The sequence below is a fragment of the Clarias gariepinus genome, chromosome 6 (genome assembly GCF_024256425.1).
Source record: "Clarias gariepinus isolate MV-2021 ecotype Netherlands chromosome 6, CGAR_prim_01v2, whole genome shotgun sequence".
In the NCBI taxonomy this organism is placed as follows: Eukaryota; Metazoa; Chordata; class Actinopteri; order Siluriformes; family Clariidae; genus Clarias; species Clarias gariepinus.
Window position 1 is genome coordinate 317016 of NC_071105.1, and position 19385 is coordinate 336400.

The window sequence follows — 19385 nt, forward strand, 5'->3', positions numbered from 1 at the left end:
CTGTATAAATGCAGATCATTTACTGCTTTCTGTTTCACCCAAATGAGGATGGGTTCCCTGTTGAGTCTGGTTCCTCTCAAGGTTTCTTCCTATTACCATCTCAGGGAGTTTTTCCTTGCCACTGTCGCCCTCGGCTTGCTCACCAGGGACAAACTGACCATTTTGATTCATACAAATTCACATTTCATACGAACTTAAATAATTCTTTTGACTATGTAAAGCTGCTTTGCGGCAATGAAAATTGCTAAAAGCGCTATACAAATAAAATTGAATTGAATTGAATTGAATAGATGAGATTGGCGCGTGCTACACGCACATGGAAATTTCGGAGGACACAGATGGCACGGATGACAATAATGTCTAAACAGCAATCTACTTATGTGTTCAGGTACGATTGGCTTCTATTTATTATTCAATCCATGCCCAAGTACGCCGCACTGTACCATCTCTTCCAGCGGACAAAGTGTCTACACTGATCAAAATTAATCAAACTTTGGGGTTAAGCGTTCGTGGAAACAATCCCAGGCCCTAATGTGAAAATGCACTTTCTCTTTGTCCCATGGCTCCAGCCCTTTATGACTGTTGCAGTGGTGTTGTGCCATTCTTGATCAAGTTTGTTAGCTTTTGAGTGTTCTTACTAATATAAACAGGTATGTTATTTTTGTGTATGATTAAACTCAATGCAAATTTTCTATGTCCCTGTATGAACTACGCCTATTTCCTCCTTCTGATAATGTCTCAGGACATTGATTTCCTCAACACTATTATGCCCATTTGAATTAGTCTCTATTGTTTGAGTCCACACATTTGAGTAAATGTCCTACAAAATGTATATTTTTCTGTGTGTGTGCTTTTGAAGGTGGGCAAGGACCTGGCTGGTAGTGCCAACTAGGTCAGGATTTAGAAGGTGCTTGACCTAAGATGTTGGGAACCTCTGCTGTAGGGGGACGCCCCTCTGGGTGTGAGTGGTTTATTTATTTTAGTGTAAAAACATTCAGATAAAATCGAGTTAGGGTATGAAAGATTTTGGACCCAGAAGTGTGACATTACGTTAATGAGCCCATAGAAAAGCTTTTCTGGTGGAAACACAATTGCAGTTCTTTGGGTTTTATGCAACAGGGTGATTAGGGTTCAAGTGTCCTACTGAATTTAATCATCTCTCTCTCTCTCTCTCTCTCTCTCTCCGAAAGCTCATTGCTAGGTCAGGTGTTCTGCTACTCACCTCTAGTGAGTAGTGAGAATTGCCCTTAGTGGTGTGTTAAGTGTATACCCGTGTGGTTTCAGCCTCTACTAAAGTTTATAGTTTACACGGGGCTTGATTATAATGAGAGTAGGGGTAAGTCTATGTATAGAGAACACTCTCCCAGTAAGCTCATCTATCCTCTAATGCTGTCTCAGTCCAAACTGTGATAACATGTGTGTTCTGAAACTGTGATTCTGTTGTCCACATGGCAAAACTTCATCTCAACTTCCTGGCACACCGAGTGGCAACTGAATGATGGACGGCCACTAATTTAATAGAAATGACGCCACATATGCAACTTTATAAGTGATGTGAAGGGAATATATACAGCGTGTGTGTGTGTGTGTGTGTGTGTGTGTGTTTGTGTGTGTGACAGCAGCTGTCCTTTACTAGGCCTCTTTACAAAGCCACGCTGACGTTTGTCTTGGGTTTGTACAGGATCGACCTTTAGGCTGCTCTGTTTAAAGGCCAACAAAAACACAGGAAGCAGCAGAGAGAGGTGGAAAGCAAGGAGGAAATGGATAATGAGGAGACGGCTGAGAGAACAGAGATAGTGAGAGAGAGAGAGAGAGAGTGAGAGAGAGAAAAAGAGAGGGAGAGAGAGAGAGAGGGAGAGATGAGGCAGGAGAAGACCAGACTTCTGGCCCTATTATGGACTAAATGAATGACATAATTGGAGGATGTAAACTCATTAGCTGCAGTTTACCTGACAAGATGTTAGTGCCTGTGTTAACACCTCCTCTCTACCACACTGTAATTAACCATGAGAGACAAAGAGAAAGAGAAAGAAATGATGTAGGGAAGGAGAAGCAGTTTTATTCAGCAGAGTTAATTTGCATGTTTACACAAACAGGAATCACTAATCAAGATTAATTTCATCTCGTCTTGACATGCCAGTAATTTTTACGTTGTGTTTTATTCTCTCCAGGAACATTATCTTCATTTTTTACTGAAAAGATTCCTATGGGATTCTAAGTGTCTGAGCTCCACAACACTATCCATAAATAACTCATAGTACTAGTGCAACTTCCAGTATGTTTTATAAATACTTTAAAGTTTAAAACCTTCTAAACCCTCTACTCCCAATAACCTCATTTTGTTGAGGGTTAACATTGCTGTCACACTGATACTAATTAAATACAAGAGACTGAATTTGTTTAGATCTGTATAATATGGACAGCAGTGTGATATCAGTATTAAAAGCTGGAAGCGACAGGCTACAGCCTCACAGAGTGATCACAGGTAGCTTATCTTAGCTTACCTTCTAATGCCTGATATATTGACACACTTGTCCATCATCACCACTCTATCACCACTATAACAAACTAGGGTCAGTCAGACTCTTGCTTGTGCATTATGTCAGTGATGTATCAGTGTGTGCTTTGAGTCCTTTCTCCCAGATTGCTTCTGTGCTGGTCAGGTAGGACTCTAGTGGTTCAAAAAGGGTGTCAACCAACCCTTCTGGCACAATAGCTAGATCCCAAGTAGGGACTGTGGGTCTAGTGGGCGGCCTCAATTGTTTAGTTCCACGAATAGGCGGGAACCTAAAGAGTGCTTTCCACAGAAACCCCATCAGTCAGAACATGACACGCCGAAATAGCGGCTACGTACGTTCTGAGAATACCAGGGCATAAGCCTGAGGTCAATTTTCTTGTAGAAACATCAGCACTGAAACAATTCGGCAGTGGACTGAGTCTACATCTTTTACCATGCACCAATTTTCAATACTCTTCATTTGAGGGCATAAGTTCTTTTAGTGGAGGGAGTCCTAGCATTTAGTATAGTTTCAATTACACTGGCTGGAAGAGCACTCTCTCTTTACTGGTCCCCCTCAGGGGCCAGTCATGAAGGCAGAAGAGCTCGGGCCGGGGATGGAATGTCGTCCCCTGTGCCTGAGACAGAAGCTCTCTCCTCACAGGAGAGATATTAGATCTGAACACCACACACTGGTCGGCCAACGGGTCACTATCAATACGAGGCGCAAGCCTTGTTGACGGACCTTCGCCAGGACTCCGGAGAGCAGAGCTCTGGGGAGTAATAAAGGGGACATTGTGCCTTCTCCCAGATTTGACTAACTACTTCAGGGTGGGGTTTCCAAACCCTGTGTGTCACAGGGCAGCAAGTCTGCTCCCATATTCATATGCCCTGAAATGTAAATCATCCTGAGGGACAGGACCCCAAAGCAGAATCTGGGGCGCTAGCTTTTCCCAGCGGCTTGAGCACAGTCTGCCCAGGCGATTATTCACGAGATTACCGTAGTGTTGTCCACTCGCACTAGGACATGGTAGCCTCTCAGCTGCTGGAGGGATTATTTCACGCCAGAAATAAAGTAATCGTTTTGAGGTAATTGATGTGCCACGCGAGAAGATGACCTGTCCAGATCCCTTGGGCTAGAGGGCCATCTAAGACCGCACCCCAGCCCATGAGGGAAGCGTCAACATGGACCTAGAGTGGGACACAGAGTCAAAGACCGGGGTCTAAATCACATAGAAAGGGTACGAAGCTCTCGGCACGTAGCCCTCATTGCCTCTGGGAATTGGCCCTTGGATAAATTCTCCTGGCTCTTAACCACAACTGAAGCGATCTTACATGCAGAAGGTCCAGGGGTGTAACCGTGGATACAGCTGCCATGAGACCTAACACTCTCTGAAAGTAGTAAAAAGATGGGCGGGGGGGGGGGGGGTGTTAGATGTTCAGCATCCTGAAACATGGCAGGAAAGAACCGAACACCTAACATTTTGCTGGAGACCGGCTGGAGACTTTAGCTTTTGAAAGGGAACCTTGGATTACAAGCATAATTCGTTCCGGAAGTGGGCTCGTATTCCACAGTTGTTCAATCATAACAATTATTCCATTTCAATGTGCATTGCTGCCATAAAAGAACTCAGAGTTCTGCGCTGAATGTCCATAGAAATTCCTTTGTGAAATTTTGTTTACCATTAGCCTGGTTGTTCTGTCGGACAGCTCAGGAAACTTTCCGAGATTGGTACTTACGAAGCTGGATAGAAAACACGAAGTGAATCTCAGTGTATTACGGCCATTACAAAAATTTACTTAAAAATGTATATTAAATTAAAAATGGACTTTTTGAACTTTTTAATTCACATTCACAATCTTTTTTTAAATAAGTCAGTTTTTATACAACATCATATTATGGACAAAGGCTTGGATTTTATGTGCATAACAGAAACATGGCATTAGCCCGAGGTCTTTTTAGCACTAAATGAGGCTTGCCCCCCCGGTTCTAGCTACCTGAAGAAAGCCCGGAGCACTGAACGTGGTCCCCTTGCTGTGCCTACGTTGTCTTTATTTAAATGCATTTTATTTAAATGTAAAGTCCCTCTCCCCATGACAATACTGCTTATTTAGCGACTCCTTAAACCAAACTCACTGTTCATCTCAGAGATCCAAGATTTTCTTACATCTTTCTGTACCACTTCTTCCAATATTATTATAACCAACGACTTTAATATTCATGTAGACACCCCCCTCCTGCTATTTCGCTGCAAAGTTTTTGCAACTACTGGACTGCCGCGATCTTCAACAACATATTAATGTTCCAACACATTTCAGAGGGCATACTTTTGATCTGGTTATTACAAATTCTTTCCCTATGAGCAACCTTTTTGCGTATGATCTAGAGGTGTCTGACCACAAGGTCGTTTCAATTGAGCTGTCACTCACTTTTTTCCCCACAAAAGCAAAATACACGACAAAGAATAGCTTTATTTCAGTCATAAATTCACAACCACATTCCTTATTCTCAGACGTGGTCAAATAATGGATGAAATAATTTTTCAATGCTGGAAACAAGCAGCAAAAAACATGATGAAAAGCCTGAAGCACTTTGTGTTTATAAAATAATATTTACTTAATATTGTAGCGTTTTATCGCCGGGAAGGATGGTGGAGAGACGAGTGAGCTTCCTTGCTCCCCAATGCAAATGGCTGGGAGTATTTTATTTAACATAGCACAATAAGTCACACAACCACACATTCAACACAGATCCACAAGACACACTTTTAACTCACACACACACCCTGGCCGAAGCCACTAACCCAAACACCTTTCCTCGACAGGGTGAACACCTAACAACCCCTCCCGCAAAGCATGATGGTTACTAGTCCCAAAACCCCGCCCACGCCACAATATGATAAAATTATTATATATATATATATATATTCATTCATTAATTGTTTATTTATGTCTTCTGATGATGGTGACACATTTTTATGTTTTAAATAAGGTATGTTGGCATATAAGATATGTTGGCATATGTACTGAATCAGGACATTCGCATAGTTAACACTATCAGATTATAAGGTAGCCTACTATCAGGTAATTACATTAATTTAATTTAAGACCATTTAAACTGAGGAATTGCCATGCCATTGTTTTGTCCCTGTTAAGACATTACAAAATCTATGAGACTTACTATGAATTTCAAAGCACGAATTTGGGCATCTCATTTCATCCTTATGAAAATAATATGAAGCACATATACACACATTCATCATAAAAGATCTATTGTAAAAACTAAATAAAATTCATGTTTGCTTCAGCATTGGAAACAATATTGTTTTAGGCTAACCAATTATACACAATTCTTCGTTGTACTCTGTCTGGCTTTTGGATAAAGTCCTTCCATGCGCCATCTGGCGGATATTTAGTGAAGCACAACACATTTATTTAAATTCCCAAATGTTGCTTGCGGCACCGAATTGCGGCATCTCACAGTAAAACACGCGCATTCTTAATGGCCAGGTCTGTAGGTTTGTTAGCCTTCTTGCTAATGATGCTTACTATGCTTACCTTGCTAAAAAAAAAACACACACACAATTAAAGCCTAATATATAAACCATCACAGAAATTCTAACGGTATCTATTAAATACCATTATGAACCATTAACTTTTTCCAGTGAAACTATCACAAAATTCCTTATTGTAGTGTGTTTTGGGCACTTTTCCAATAGGATTTACCATCCCACCCACCAATAGAATCCATCATATACCAGCAGAAATTGTTATACTTATTATTAATGCCAATTGTTAAAAGCGCTATAAAAATAAAATTGAATAAAATTGAATTAAAACCAATACAATTCCCATTATAACCATTAAATCCATTACATCTTCTATTATTTTTGGGCAGGGTTCTATTGTTTTTCAGCAGTGTATACAACATGAGATCTCATTAAATTTAACCACAAATTATGCTTTGCAACAAAACTGTTGCAAGTACAGTAATTTATTTACATTGTTTATGTTAATGTTGGCTATAGCCAATATATTTACAATATATTTACAGTATACTCCAAATAGCCAGGGTAATTTACATATGTGTAAATAGTTTAAAAAACATTTTCCATTTGCTATAACTCTGTTATGTGACAAAGCATAAAATTTAAGGCAGTAAATTGCACCTGTTCAGTACATATGTAAATAAAGTTTGTGACGTCAGGGCAGAGTGAATAAAAATGAACAAAAAGTGAACTTATACTCATCCCCTTTAATTGCTTTGGTCAAAGCTTCTGGAAATAGACTCTGTTTCTGCCTCAAAGGTGGTGTAGGCACTTTTCAGATCAGTTTGCGTGCATCTGCACTCTTAATAAATGAGGTCTCAGGTGGTTCTGTGTGATCGCTGTCCCACTGATGAATAGACGACATAAAATGACAGCAATTTGCTGTTTTGTGATTAATGATCGAAGAAAAGCAGACTGAGTTATAAAAATTCTTTAAAATAAAACTCGGCGCAAGGAGTTCATCAAACGCGGAACTCACCCTGAGGCAGGGAGTCACGTCTACAGACGACGTCAGTGAAAATAATTGTAGTGAAAATAACGGCTCTTACAGTCTTTTTAAAGGTGTTAAATGATCAGTCACTGACAACCAGGACGTGAAAACATACAAAACAAAATCCATGCTTCTCTCAATCCAAGCTAATGAATGCTGCTAGCTAATGTACTTTATTTAAAATATAACCTGGCTATTTCTGATTAGGTAAATTAAGAAAAAAATCTGTTTAAAATTAGTTCTTGAAGTGATTTTATATTACAAAACAGTTCTGTGTGGAGTCTGGTGGACTGAGGCTGAGGTGGAGAGAGGGATGATCGAGAGATGAGAGAAGGAGAGGAAGATGAATGGCTAATCAGAGGAAAGCAGACACAGAGGTCGAGTGAGAGAGTTACAGCGAGGCCACGAGCACAGACACCATCGGATCAGCGTAAGTGAGACAGATGAGCAGAAAAAGGACGAGGACAAAGCGGAGTCTCAATGTCCGTATCAGACCGTGGAGAGCGCTCAAGCAGAATGACACACACAGTGCGGTGCGAGGGGTGAAGTCAGCACCTGTCAGTCTACTGCTCGCCTGTCTCAGTCATTCTGTAAACATACAAATGAGTTTCAGACTGCGTATGTGTGTTTCTCATCTCAACAACATAAATAATTGAGCAGAAATAGAAAGCAGCAGCGTGACAGTGAGACAGTCAGTTAAAGCTTCTCTCCGCACGCCCCCTCTGTCCTCACGCTCTTTAATAGAGCTGCTGTTAAATCGATAAACTGCAAAACTACACGAGATAAAACGCCACAGAGATTCTGCACTAAAACACTGTGCGGTACGAGTGTCAGGGGATTAGCGGGATGCCTCCTGTAGGACTGTGAGACGTTCACGAAAGCTGAAATGATCCGAGGCAGTTTTATCAGGCAATTAAAAGACGTTCTCTGTACAGTCAACGGGAAATATGCACTTAGACTCCAATACAATTTATTCGCTTTACATTTAAACACGTAACTGATCTGGAACAAACGTATTTGAACATTAATTAAAAGAAGGAGGTTTATTTGTCATATTGTCACAGTGTATATGTATGTGTAATGTGATATACAGTAACACATTACAATAAAATCGTTTCTTTACATATTCCAGGGAGAAGGCTGGAGTCAGATGCAGGGTCAGTCATGATTCAGCATCCCTTAGAGGAGACAGTGTCAAGGGACATGCTCAAGGGCCCAACAGTGGCATCTTGGTAAAGCTGAGGGCCAAACCTCTGGTAAATAAACCAAGACCTAAGCACAGTGAGCTGCCACTGGCCAGAAAATATGATTAATAAAACATAATCAAGTTCTACATATAACTGCAGCACAAATGTGTTCCTAAGCAGAACCTGGTGTGAATATAAAAGATGCTGCAATTAGTTGAGAAGATTCACACAACACCATGCCAGTTGAGCACAGGTCAAGTTTGATAACTGCGCTGACAGAGCAATTTTTTTTTACTGACAAAGTACACAGTCCAGCTACTGCATTCTGTGCTACTCACATGCACAGTTTTGTGAGATTATTCACAGAATAATTACAGACTGATAAGTAGAGCATGCGCAGAGTCACAAAGTCATATGAACTCCGATCTACCTTAGTGAGATAAAAAAAACGAGGATTTATTTCTGTGTATTTGTTTCCCTGTCACTTTAGGGTTCTGTAGAACTCTCATGAGCACAGGCTTTACTGTATTTAGTGTATGCACTGTGTGTAGAAGCAGTGATGCGCCTCATGGGGATATATACAAAAAAATAAAAATTGAACACTAGATACACTACAACACTCAAGCAGCACAAGATTGCATGGTGGAAGCTGTTGTGATCACTATGCCTGGTTATATTTACTGGATTAAGTCCCTTTAATTAGTATTCTACTATAACCGCGGAGATGTATATATATAATGGATATGTATACTCAGCAAGAAAAGAAACGTCCTCTGACTTTCAACTGTTTTTACTTTCAGTAAACTTAATGTGTAAATATTTGTATGAACACTAAAAGAGTCAACACCATAAGACATAAACTAAAAATGTTTCCTAATGTTTCCCTGAATGAAGGGAGGCTCAAAATCTAAAGTACCAGTCAGTATCTGGTGGCCACCAGCTGCTTGAAGTACTGCAGTGCATCTCCTCCTCATGGACTGCCTATTGCGGACAGTCTGAGCACTGATGGAGGGATTGTGTGTTCCTGGTGTGACTCGGGCAGTTGTTGTGGCCATCCTGTACCTGTCACGCAGGTGTGATATTCGGATGTACCCACCCTGTGCGGGTGTTGTTACACGTGGTCTTCCACTGCGAGGATGATCAGCCGTCCTTCCTGTCTCCCTGTAGCGCCGTCTTAGGCGTCTCATGGTGCGGACATGGCGATTTATCGCCCTAGCCACATCAGCAGTCCTCATGCCCTAGCCACATCAGCAGTCCTCATGCCTCCCTGCAGCATGCCTAATGCACGTTCACGCTGTAACGCTTGGATTTATTAAAATCTCTAGTAACCTCAGCAGGGTTTTTAGTTGCCCCTGGTGTCCTCCCCTGGGATTGTCGTGGTAGAAATGTAGAAAGGTTTTAATTAATACCTGGGGAACCACCAGCTGGAAATTCTCTCTACGTTTCACTGGTACCCGGCGATATAATGCCCCTTGATAATACTCGAAGGAGACCCTCGGATCTAGTGTGCTTCTTGGATGATACAGAGAAAGCAGCCTTAAGATAGAAGGGTCCTCCTGTTGGGCTTGGACTATCTCACATAGGTCGCTGGGTAGGTCGGCGGAACCTTTAGTGTTCGTGATGGCTAGACATGGTTCATCACCCCTTTTTAGTGACGGGGGCTCTTGGGAAATGGTATCTGGACCCAGATTTAAACAGTCCTCGCAGTCTTTCTCTACCCTGGAACCTCTCTTCACCACTTTAGACAGAGGGCCCGGTAGTCACACGTGTGCACGGTGTTGATTATACCAGTAAGAGACGAGCACTAAGACCTAGCAGGGAAGACGATTCCGCGGCGCAAGAGAGTGAAAAACCGTTGGCTTAGTTGTGATCACGTGATGCTCGGGGTCAAAACAAGAAGCGCATGCGTGAAACATGATACTCGGCGCTCGTAAACCAAGACAACTTCCACTACAGTGGTACCTCGGATTACGAGTAACACGGTTTACGAGTGTTCCGCAAGACAAGCAAAGATTTTTAATAAATTGTGACTTAAAAAACGAGCAGAACAGAATGTACTTTAATGTCTGCAGGAAAATGTTGCAGATCTTTTATCAGTCTTCTTTGCAAGTGCAAAATACTTTGCTTCCATCTGCTGGGGCAGCAGCATCAGAATCAGTGACTCTAAGAAAGAGCTTGTAGTGGAGAGAAGTATGTTATACAAACTGTTAACATTCATGAAAAACACCTCACATCCCCTCCACGACCTGATGGCTAAATAGTGGAGCACTTTCAGTAAGAGAGCGCTTAAGCTCCGCTGTGACAAAGAACGCTACAGGAAGTCTTTTTTGCCAACTGCAATTAGACTTTATGCATTTACATTTACATTTACATTTAGGCATTTGGCAGACGCTCTTATCCAGAGCGACTTACAAAAAGTGCTTTAATGTTTACAACATTGGATACATACTTACACTGGGTTAACTAGGTTAATAACTAAGTACCATTAGTCCTACACATCTGAGAAGAGTTTTTTTTATTTTTTTTTTTTATGCAGCAGCGAGAGTCCTCACTCGAACCAGAAGATATGAGCACATCACCCCTATCTTATCCACATTGCATTGGCTTCCTGTGAAATTTCGCATCGATTTTAAAATACTACTCTTGACGTATAAAGCATTAAATGGTCTTGCGCTGCAGTAATGCGTCTTACAATCTGCCACGCCTACTTCGATCAAAGGATGCAGGCTGCTTGTCAGTACCGCGTATTATTAAAACTACAGCAGGGGGCAGAGCTTTTTCTTACAAAGCCCCAAAGTTATGGAATAGTCTTCCAAATAGTGTTCGGGACTCAGACACAGTCTCAGTGTTTAAGTCCAGGCTAAAAACGTATTTATTTAGCCAAGCATTTTCATAAATAGATTAGCCTTAGGTAAAGGAGCAGATCTGGGGGACTCATGGACGTGGAGTATTATGGTGAACTGGTATGTTTGGATGCTGTCTTCCCCACTCTCATTGATCACTCAGTTTTGTTGACGTTGAGGTGATTGTTTGCTTTACATCTCTGGAAGCCCTCATGTCTGTGTTTCCTTCTGGCCCTCCCTTTTTAGTTATGCTGTCATAGTTAGTCTTGCCGGAGTCCCTACTTGCACTCTGCACTAAATATACATTCACCTTATACATTGTTTGACTGTGACCATACCTAACTGTTATTTCTCCATCTCTTTTGCTCTCTCCTTTTCTGCTCTATCCTCTCTCTCTCGCTCCCTCTCTCCTTTTTCCTCTACCTATCTCTCTGTCGAGCTATACATGTCGCTCCTGAGCTGCCAGTGATCCAGACCCCCTCTGCCCGCTGGACCTCTCTAACTCATCCTGGAGTCCTGCTTCTGGTTGGAGATCTTATCACATGGATGCCCCCGTGTGGTCTGCCTGGAATGCGTGTGGTGACTGGGGATGGTTCCACTTTTCCATAAAGGTGGTCCTGTCCTCGACTGACGCAGACAGCTGTTCTCTGAGGACCTGTGACTTCAGTCGCTCAATAGTTCAGGACTGGAATTTCTTACAGTCTACCTGAGCCTCCAGGAACAAACTGGACTTTAATCTTACACCTATCCTCTTATACTGAACCTTCAGTCTCGCATATTATTATGCACATCAATTCCTGCTATCTGTTTTCACACAGATGAGCAGCTTTTTTACTTTTGCAGGAATCCTGGAGGGGGCTTGGAAATATGGCCATTCAGTCTACATGTGTTTTGTGAATATGGAGAAGGCATATGATCAGGTTCCCTGGGATTTTCTGTGGTTCTGTGGTGGGTACTGCAGGAGTATGGGGTGAGGGGGTCACTTCACAGGGCTAGCCAATCCCTTTACACCCAAAGTGAAAGCTGTGTTCGGATTCTTGGCTGTAAGTTGGACTTATTTCCAGTGGGTGTTGGCCTCCACCATGGCTGTGCTCTGTCACCAATCCTGTTTGTGATTTCTATGACCAGGATAATAAGGCACAACCATGGAGGAGAGGGTATCCAGTTTGGTGGGCTAAGGACTGCATCATTGCTTTGATATGGTCCTGAAGCAGGAAACCGATGTATTGTCTACTTCAGGTAGGGAGCGAGTCATTATCTCAAGTGAAGAAGTTTAAGTTGAAGCACAGCCACATAAAGGACACTATTATAGGGAAAAGGTAACCGGCACAATGATAAAATATGCTGCGGCGCCTCATTGATTGTGCCTGGGAGGCTTTGAATTGCCTACCGACAGTGATGCATTAGTTCCCACTTGAGCTCTCGTGAGAGTCTCTTCCGTCCATCATCTTATCGAATGTCTGCTCCCTAGAAAATAAACTGGACTACATCCAACTCCAAAAGACAACACAGCGTAAGTTTAGGGACTGCTGCGTCTTTGTTTTCATGGAGACATGGCTCAGCGATAGAGTTTCAGATGGGGCTATTCAACTAGACGGGCTAGCCTCCTTTCGCACCGACAGAAATGCTGCTCTGTGCGGTAAGACTCGTGGGGGCAGCTTGTGTGTTTACATCAACAGAATGGTGTAAGAACTCTGTGCTAGTTTCTAGCTCTTGCTCATCGTTGCTGAAGATTGTGATTGTTAGATGTAGACCTTTTTATTTACCACGGGAATTCACCGACATGTTCAACATCTCCCTGAGCAGCACTGTCGCTCACACATTCTTCAAGTCTACCACCATTGTCTGGACTCACACCCATCATCATGACGTGCTTCGAGCGGCTCGTCATGAGACACATCAAGACCCTGCTGCCCCCCTCACTGGACCCACTGCAGTTTGCATATCATTTAAACCATTCGATAGACGACGCCATCTCCACCACACTCCACCTGGCACTGACACACCTGGATCCTGGACTTTCAGACCAAAAGGCCTCAGGCAGTGCGGATCAGGCACAGTGAAATGATCCCTTCAGCACCACCTTCAGCACCACCAGACTGAGCACTAGGGCCCCCCAGGGGTGTGTGCTTAGTCCCCTGCTGTTCACACTGCTGACTCATGATTGTGTAGCGACACAGCTCCAATCATATCATCAAGTTTGCTGATGACACGACCGTGGTGGGTCTTATTAGCAAGAACAACGAGTCAGCAGAGAGAAAGTGCAGAAGCTAACAGACTGGTGTAAGGACAACAACCTGTCTCTGAACGTTGATAAGACAAACGAGACGGTTGTTGACTTCAGGTGGACATGAAGCTCAACATCGACAGCTCCTCTGTGGAGATTGTCAAGAGCACAAAATTCCTAGGTCTCCACCTGGAAAAGAAACCTCACCTAATCCCTTAATAACAGCTCTTTGCATAAGAAAGCCAAACAACATCTTGTCTTCCTGAGAAGGCTGAGGAAGGCCCAGCTTCCACCACCAATCCTCACCACCTTCTATAGATGGACAATCGAGAGCATCCTGAGCGACTGCATCTCTGTCTGGTTTGGGAATTGCGCCATATCAGACCCAAGACCCTACATCGGGGTCTCTCTCCCCTCTATTAAAGACATATACACCACATGCTGCATCCGCAAAGCCACCAGGACCCCTCTCACCCACTCTTCACACATACACACACACTTACACACATACAAATCACTCAGACAATCAAAATAACATCAGGACTGAACTGATATACACACACATGCACCAACACTCTGATCTACAACCATATCATTTGTTCATACCGACCTACCTGATCTTCTCTTTTCAATATATTGCAAAATATTTATTTTTATTTGCTATTTGCACAAAAGTATTTTTAAATCATTGCTTCTACTTCAGAAATGTCAAATGTTTACTGTTTCTCCTCCCACTACCTTAACTCATACCACATTACTACAAAGGTACTGAAATGTATTACGTTGGTGTGTTTGTCACTCTGTAGCTCTTTGCTCGCACATTTGCATGTGTACTTTGTTGTCTGTTGTCTATTGTTGTCTCTTTTTTGTATAGAAATAGTTTAAGGTTAACTTAAAATAAAAAATGTAAATCTGTCATATCTGAGCTAGTCAGCTAATTAGGTCTCTTAGTTCGCTCGCTGGTTCTGGTAGAGTTGTGTTGTTAATTTATGTGGTTGCATGTATGTAGCACTTTGGTCCTGGAGGAACGTTGGTAACGGAGATTGGAAGCATTGGGTGTGGTGTGAGGTGTGTTTTTTTGCACACAAGTTAATATTCTTACTTACGGTAATGACCAATACAGCCTCTTATTTAAGCCTCTTATCACATATCTTGTATACAGTTTATACTTTACAACTGTGTTTTAAAGCTGTTGCTTAGGGCAGTGATTTTATTAAAGTGATATTTATGATGTGATATTTAGACCAATCACACTCGGGGTGGGGGCCCACAAAAAAAGACAACGAATTCAGTTTGAAAGACACACACACACGGAGGGGTGGTACCTGGCCATTCTTCTTCAGGTCGGCCCACATGCTGGTCCCGTCTCCTCCCCGCATAAGGACGTGGTAAGTGAAGAAGTAGATTCCAGGTAAAGGGCAGGTGAACTTTCCTGTCGTGGGCTCGTAATAATTTCCCACGTTGGTCACCACATCGTCAAACTTGAGGACCTCACTGCCCTCATGTTGTTTCCGCAAACCAGCGTAAAACGCTATCTTGGGGCTGTAGAACGGTGGAATGTATCCTCCTGAGCCCGGACCTGGTGGACCCGGAGGACCTGGTTTACCTGGCTCTCCAGGGGGTCCTCGTGGTCCTGGGGGTCCTGGTAGGCCTGGAATACCACGGAAACTAGATTTACCTCCGGCTCTGCGAGTGGGGATGTCTTGTGGAGACTGGGAAACAGGCGTGAGTTCGTTACTGGGCGTAAGAGAGTTACACACCATCTTACAGCTACCCAGCATCTCGTAATGCGTCCCTTCGACTCCACCTCCGACTCTGCCCAGCTTGGTGCTGTGGACCAACAGTGGGATGGCAATTAACAACACCAGCACCATGGCCACGCCCACTGCTGCACCAATCACGCGCTTCCTGCGGCTGAGGCGAGATGCCGCTATAGAGAGGAAGTCCTCCTCTCCTTTAGAGGACACTGGGCCGGCCAGAATGAAGTGTGAGGGGGGAGACGACTGGAAAGGGGCAGAGGAGGAGAAAGAACATGCAGATCTGTTTAAAAATACTTTTCTAGTTTACATTTCTATCGTAAATTTACCTTCATAATTGAATAAATAAAAAACAATCTTTTTGTTTACCACGAATTTCCTTTCTTTGTTTAAAAATCTACTGTTCTCCAAAAATGGACTTTCCAAAATATGTAATCAGGAGGTGACACTGAAGGGCTTTTTGTCTGTTGCTGATGTAAAGCCGCTTTATTATGATTATTATAATGATTATTATTATGATTATTATTATTTTAGAGCTCCACTGGTTCAGAAAAGTGCCGCATGTCCACAAAATGCTTCTGTCCACTATTATGTTATCTTTTTCCTTGCAACTTAAATTAAAAAATATAAATGTGTGCAAAAATTAATTTGTGTTTTTTTCAGTCTTCCATTAAAAGATGTTGCTCTGTTGTGTGTTGAGTGAAGAGGCTGGAAAGCAAAATAAATGTAGAATCAAAAATTCTTTCAGTTCCACTACCACAATGAATGTGTAGTACCTTTGGTATCTTTAGTGTGTATTGTGAAAAATTTAAACCTAAATGCCTTTTAAAGTAATTTTAAAGGGAACATAAACAGATACACAGATAACAGTGCCAGCCAAGTGAGCAGCACAGGTTCGGCTTATTACCCTTTATTTTTGAGGGATATCATTGTGTTAATCCTCATTTTATGATACATTACTTATTGTGTTTTATAAATAAACTGTAGAAGTATATTAATTTTATTTAATCAATCCATAAATAAGGTTGAATTAAATGCCATTAATAATAACTAAGCCTTTGTAAATTCACCTGCATCCTGGGAAAGTACCAAACAGTAACAGATTTTATCCCTGGAGTGGAATTTGTACACTTATTTGATATCTTTATCAATCATATATATAGGAACCTTGAGAAGAGCATAGTGTTACCCAAAGTAAATTAAAGTCAGTCTCACACACACACACACACTTTCCTTTGCAGGGAATAGATGAATAAAGTGACATCACACAGTTTACTAGTTTATGTCTGTGGTGCGATTCTGTCTATAATACCCACGTGTTGGAACTTCAGATTAATGACATATTTATAAATAACTATAAGTGCATTATAATGATGAGGTTCTTCTCCCTGTCTCTGAGGTCCAGCCTGAGGAGTTCCGGGAGAATCACATCTCACTCCTCACTCTGTTTACTGTTTACTTTAATAAGTGCACAAATAAAACTAACATGCATGTCCTGTATATTATGATGATGATGATGGTGGTGGTGGTGAGAGTGTACCCGGTCCTTACCTGTAACACTGTGAGTGATTAAAGTGCAGTTCCGTTAGACCGGAGCTCGAGCGCAGTCCGTACCGGCGGAATCAGCTGATCGGGTTTAATTATCACTCTGCAGCCGGACATCACTCACTCTCTCACTCATTCACTCTCTCCCTCTCTCACTCCATCTTCTTCTTCTCTCCTCGTGGCGATTAAAAAGCCTGAAAGACAAAGTAGTTTCTCTCCGCGCGCTGCAGCTCAGAGCGGATCTCCTCTCCTACTGTTCACCTGAACACACACACACACACACACACACACACACGTGATGCCTTACGACTTAAAAAAAAAGGAAACACACAGAAGCAACAGTTTGGTCACTTGTGTGTGTGTGTGTGTGTGAGTAAAACACTGGGTTGGTCTCGCGCGTACCCGTGTCTTAGAGTCCTGGTCTCGCGCGCTCCCGCTGCTTTTCCAGCCTCACAGCAGACTGCAGAAAGCTGCTGCATCACATCTCTCTGTCCCTTCCTCTGTCCCTCTGACTGTCCCTCTGTCTGTCCCTCTCTCTGTCCCTTTGTCTGTCTCTCTGTCCCTCTGTCCCTCTGTTTGTCCCTCTGTCTGTCCCTCTCTCTGTCCCTCTCTCTGTCTCTTTGTCCCTCTGACTGTCCCTCTGTCTGTCCCTCTCTCTGTCTCTCTGTCCCTCTGTCTGTCCCTCTGACTGTCCCTCTCTCTGTCCCTCTGTCTGTCTCTTTGTCCCTCTGACTGTCCCTCTCTCTGTCCCTCTCTCTGTCTCTCTGTCTGTCTCTCTGTCCCTCTGTCTGTCTCTCTGTCCCTCTGTCTGTCCCTCTCTCTGTCTCTTTGTCCCTCTGACTGTCTCTCTCTCTGTCCCTCTGTTTGTCTCTCTGTCCCTCTCTCTGTTCTTCTGTCTGTCCCTCTCTCTGTCCCTCTGTCTGTCCCTCTCTCTGTCCCTCTGTCTGTCCCTCTGACTGTCTCAGTGTAAGGAGGAGCATGTAGTGGAGCTGATCTGCAGGTAATCAGACCACATCCTCTACATCCAAATCCAAACATCAGCTTAACCTAGTGTTCATTTTGTCAGCTATTTTTAAATTTATTATAATAAATAAATTATTATTATTATTATTTTATAAATGTCTTTGTTAGTTTTTATCATGTTTAGTTAAGCTTTAGTCGACTAAAAGCCTGGACATTTCAGTCTAGTTTTAGTCAATGAAAACGTAACATTTTATCAATAAGATTATTATTAATTAACCCTACAGTCAATCTAGTCTAGCCAAACCCCATTTTAAAGGTTTTTCACAAAATAATTATCTTATTATTTAAAATGTTTCTTTTTATCTGATGTTTTCAGCTAATGATATTTATTTTAAACATCACAACAATTCAATTCAATTCAATTTTATTTCTACAGCACTTTTAACAATTGCCATTGGCCCAAAGCAGCTTTACACAATCAAAAGAATTGATTGAACTGTTTCCTGTCCATATTTATTTAACTACAAAACAATAGGAGGAGTATGGACAATACAGTGTTTTGAACTTTAAAAAAGAACATATTTACCACAAAGAGGCTGTAAAACTGGATAATAATTATGGTATACCTTGATGCATCGCTTAGGTTTGTGATATTTTTCCCAGCTATTGTGTTTCCCCACTGTTTCCTCTCCGATATTACTGCACATCGGCGATTCAATATGAAGAAAATGGACCCAAATATTGATATAAGAATTAAAGATGACTGAACTAGTAACATCCTGTCACTGTGAGCGCAAACTACTCCTGATACATAAATTAAATGTTAATGAAAATATAGACAGATTTTTTTATTTGTTTTTATTTTTTTTAAACCACATTTTAGTTGTCTTTTGTTCCGTCAACAATATTACATGTTGATTTCGTCACTGTCACTGTTCAGCGATATCCGTCATTGTCTCGACTTAGTCATCAAAGGTCATCAACCAATATTTTTCAGCATTACTTTTAATTGACAAAATTAACACTAGTAATCACTGTTACACTACACTACATTAAATTACATTATGCTACATTACATTACACTACACTACATTACACTTTCCTACATAACATTACATACATTACATTGCATTACATTACCCTGCATTACACTACATTACATTGTATTAGATTACACTACACTACATTATACTACATTACATTACAATACATTAGGCTACACTACATTATACTACATTACATTACACTACATTATATTATGCAACATTACATTGCAGTACAATACATCACACTCAATTACATTACATGACAGTACATTACAACAGACATTACATTACACCCTTACGATTGCAGTACACTACATTACATTACACTACACTATATTACATTATACAACATTACAGTACATTACATTACACTACATTAAATTATATTAAATTAAATTTAATTTTATTTTATTTGTATAGCGCTTTTAGCAATTTTCATTGCCGCAAAGCAGCTTTACACAGTCAAAAGAATTATTTAAGTTTGTATGAAATGTGAATTTGTATGAATCAAAATGGTCAGTTTGTCCCTGGTGAGCAAGCCGAGGGCGACAGTGGCAAGGAAAAACTCCCTGAGATGGTAATAGGAAGAAACCTTGAGAGGAACCAGACTCAACAGGGATCCCATCCTCATTTGGGTGAAACAGAAAGCAGTAAATGATCTGCATTTATACAGTGTGTAGGGTGGGAGGCAGTTCAGCTATAATAGCTGATGTTAACTGATGTTAATATTGAGTCCAGGTAGTTATTGAAGACCCAGGTAGACTTGTAAGAAGTTCCAGTC

The 19385-nt window shown here is 41.7% G+C and overlaps 1 protein-coding gene across 1 annotated transcript in view; it reads right to left on the reverse strand.

Annotated features, from left to right (window-relative positions):
* Positions 1 to 16828, reverse strand: part of c1ql4b (complement component 1, q subcomponent-like 4b) — a 31466-nt gene extending 14638 nt beyond the window's left edge. Inside the window, exons 1-2 of the mRNA XM_053499657.1 lie at positions 16602 to 16828; positions 14619 to 15296 (exon numbers count right to left, since the gene is read on the reverse strand). Of these exons, the coding sequence (XP_053355632.1) occupies positions 14619 to 15167 (549 nt within the window). The 5' untranslated portion in view covers positions 15168 to 15296; positions 16602 to 16828. The remainder of the gene's footprint in view (positions 1 to 14618; positions 15297 to 16601) is intronic.
* Positions 16829 to 19385: the final 2557 nt, after the last annotated feature.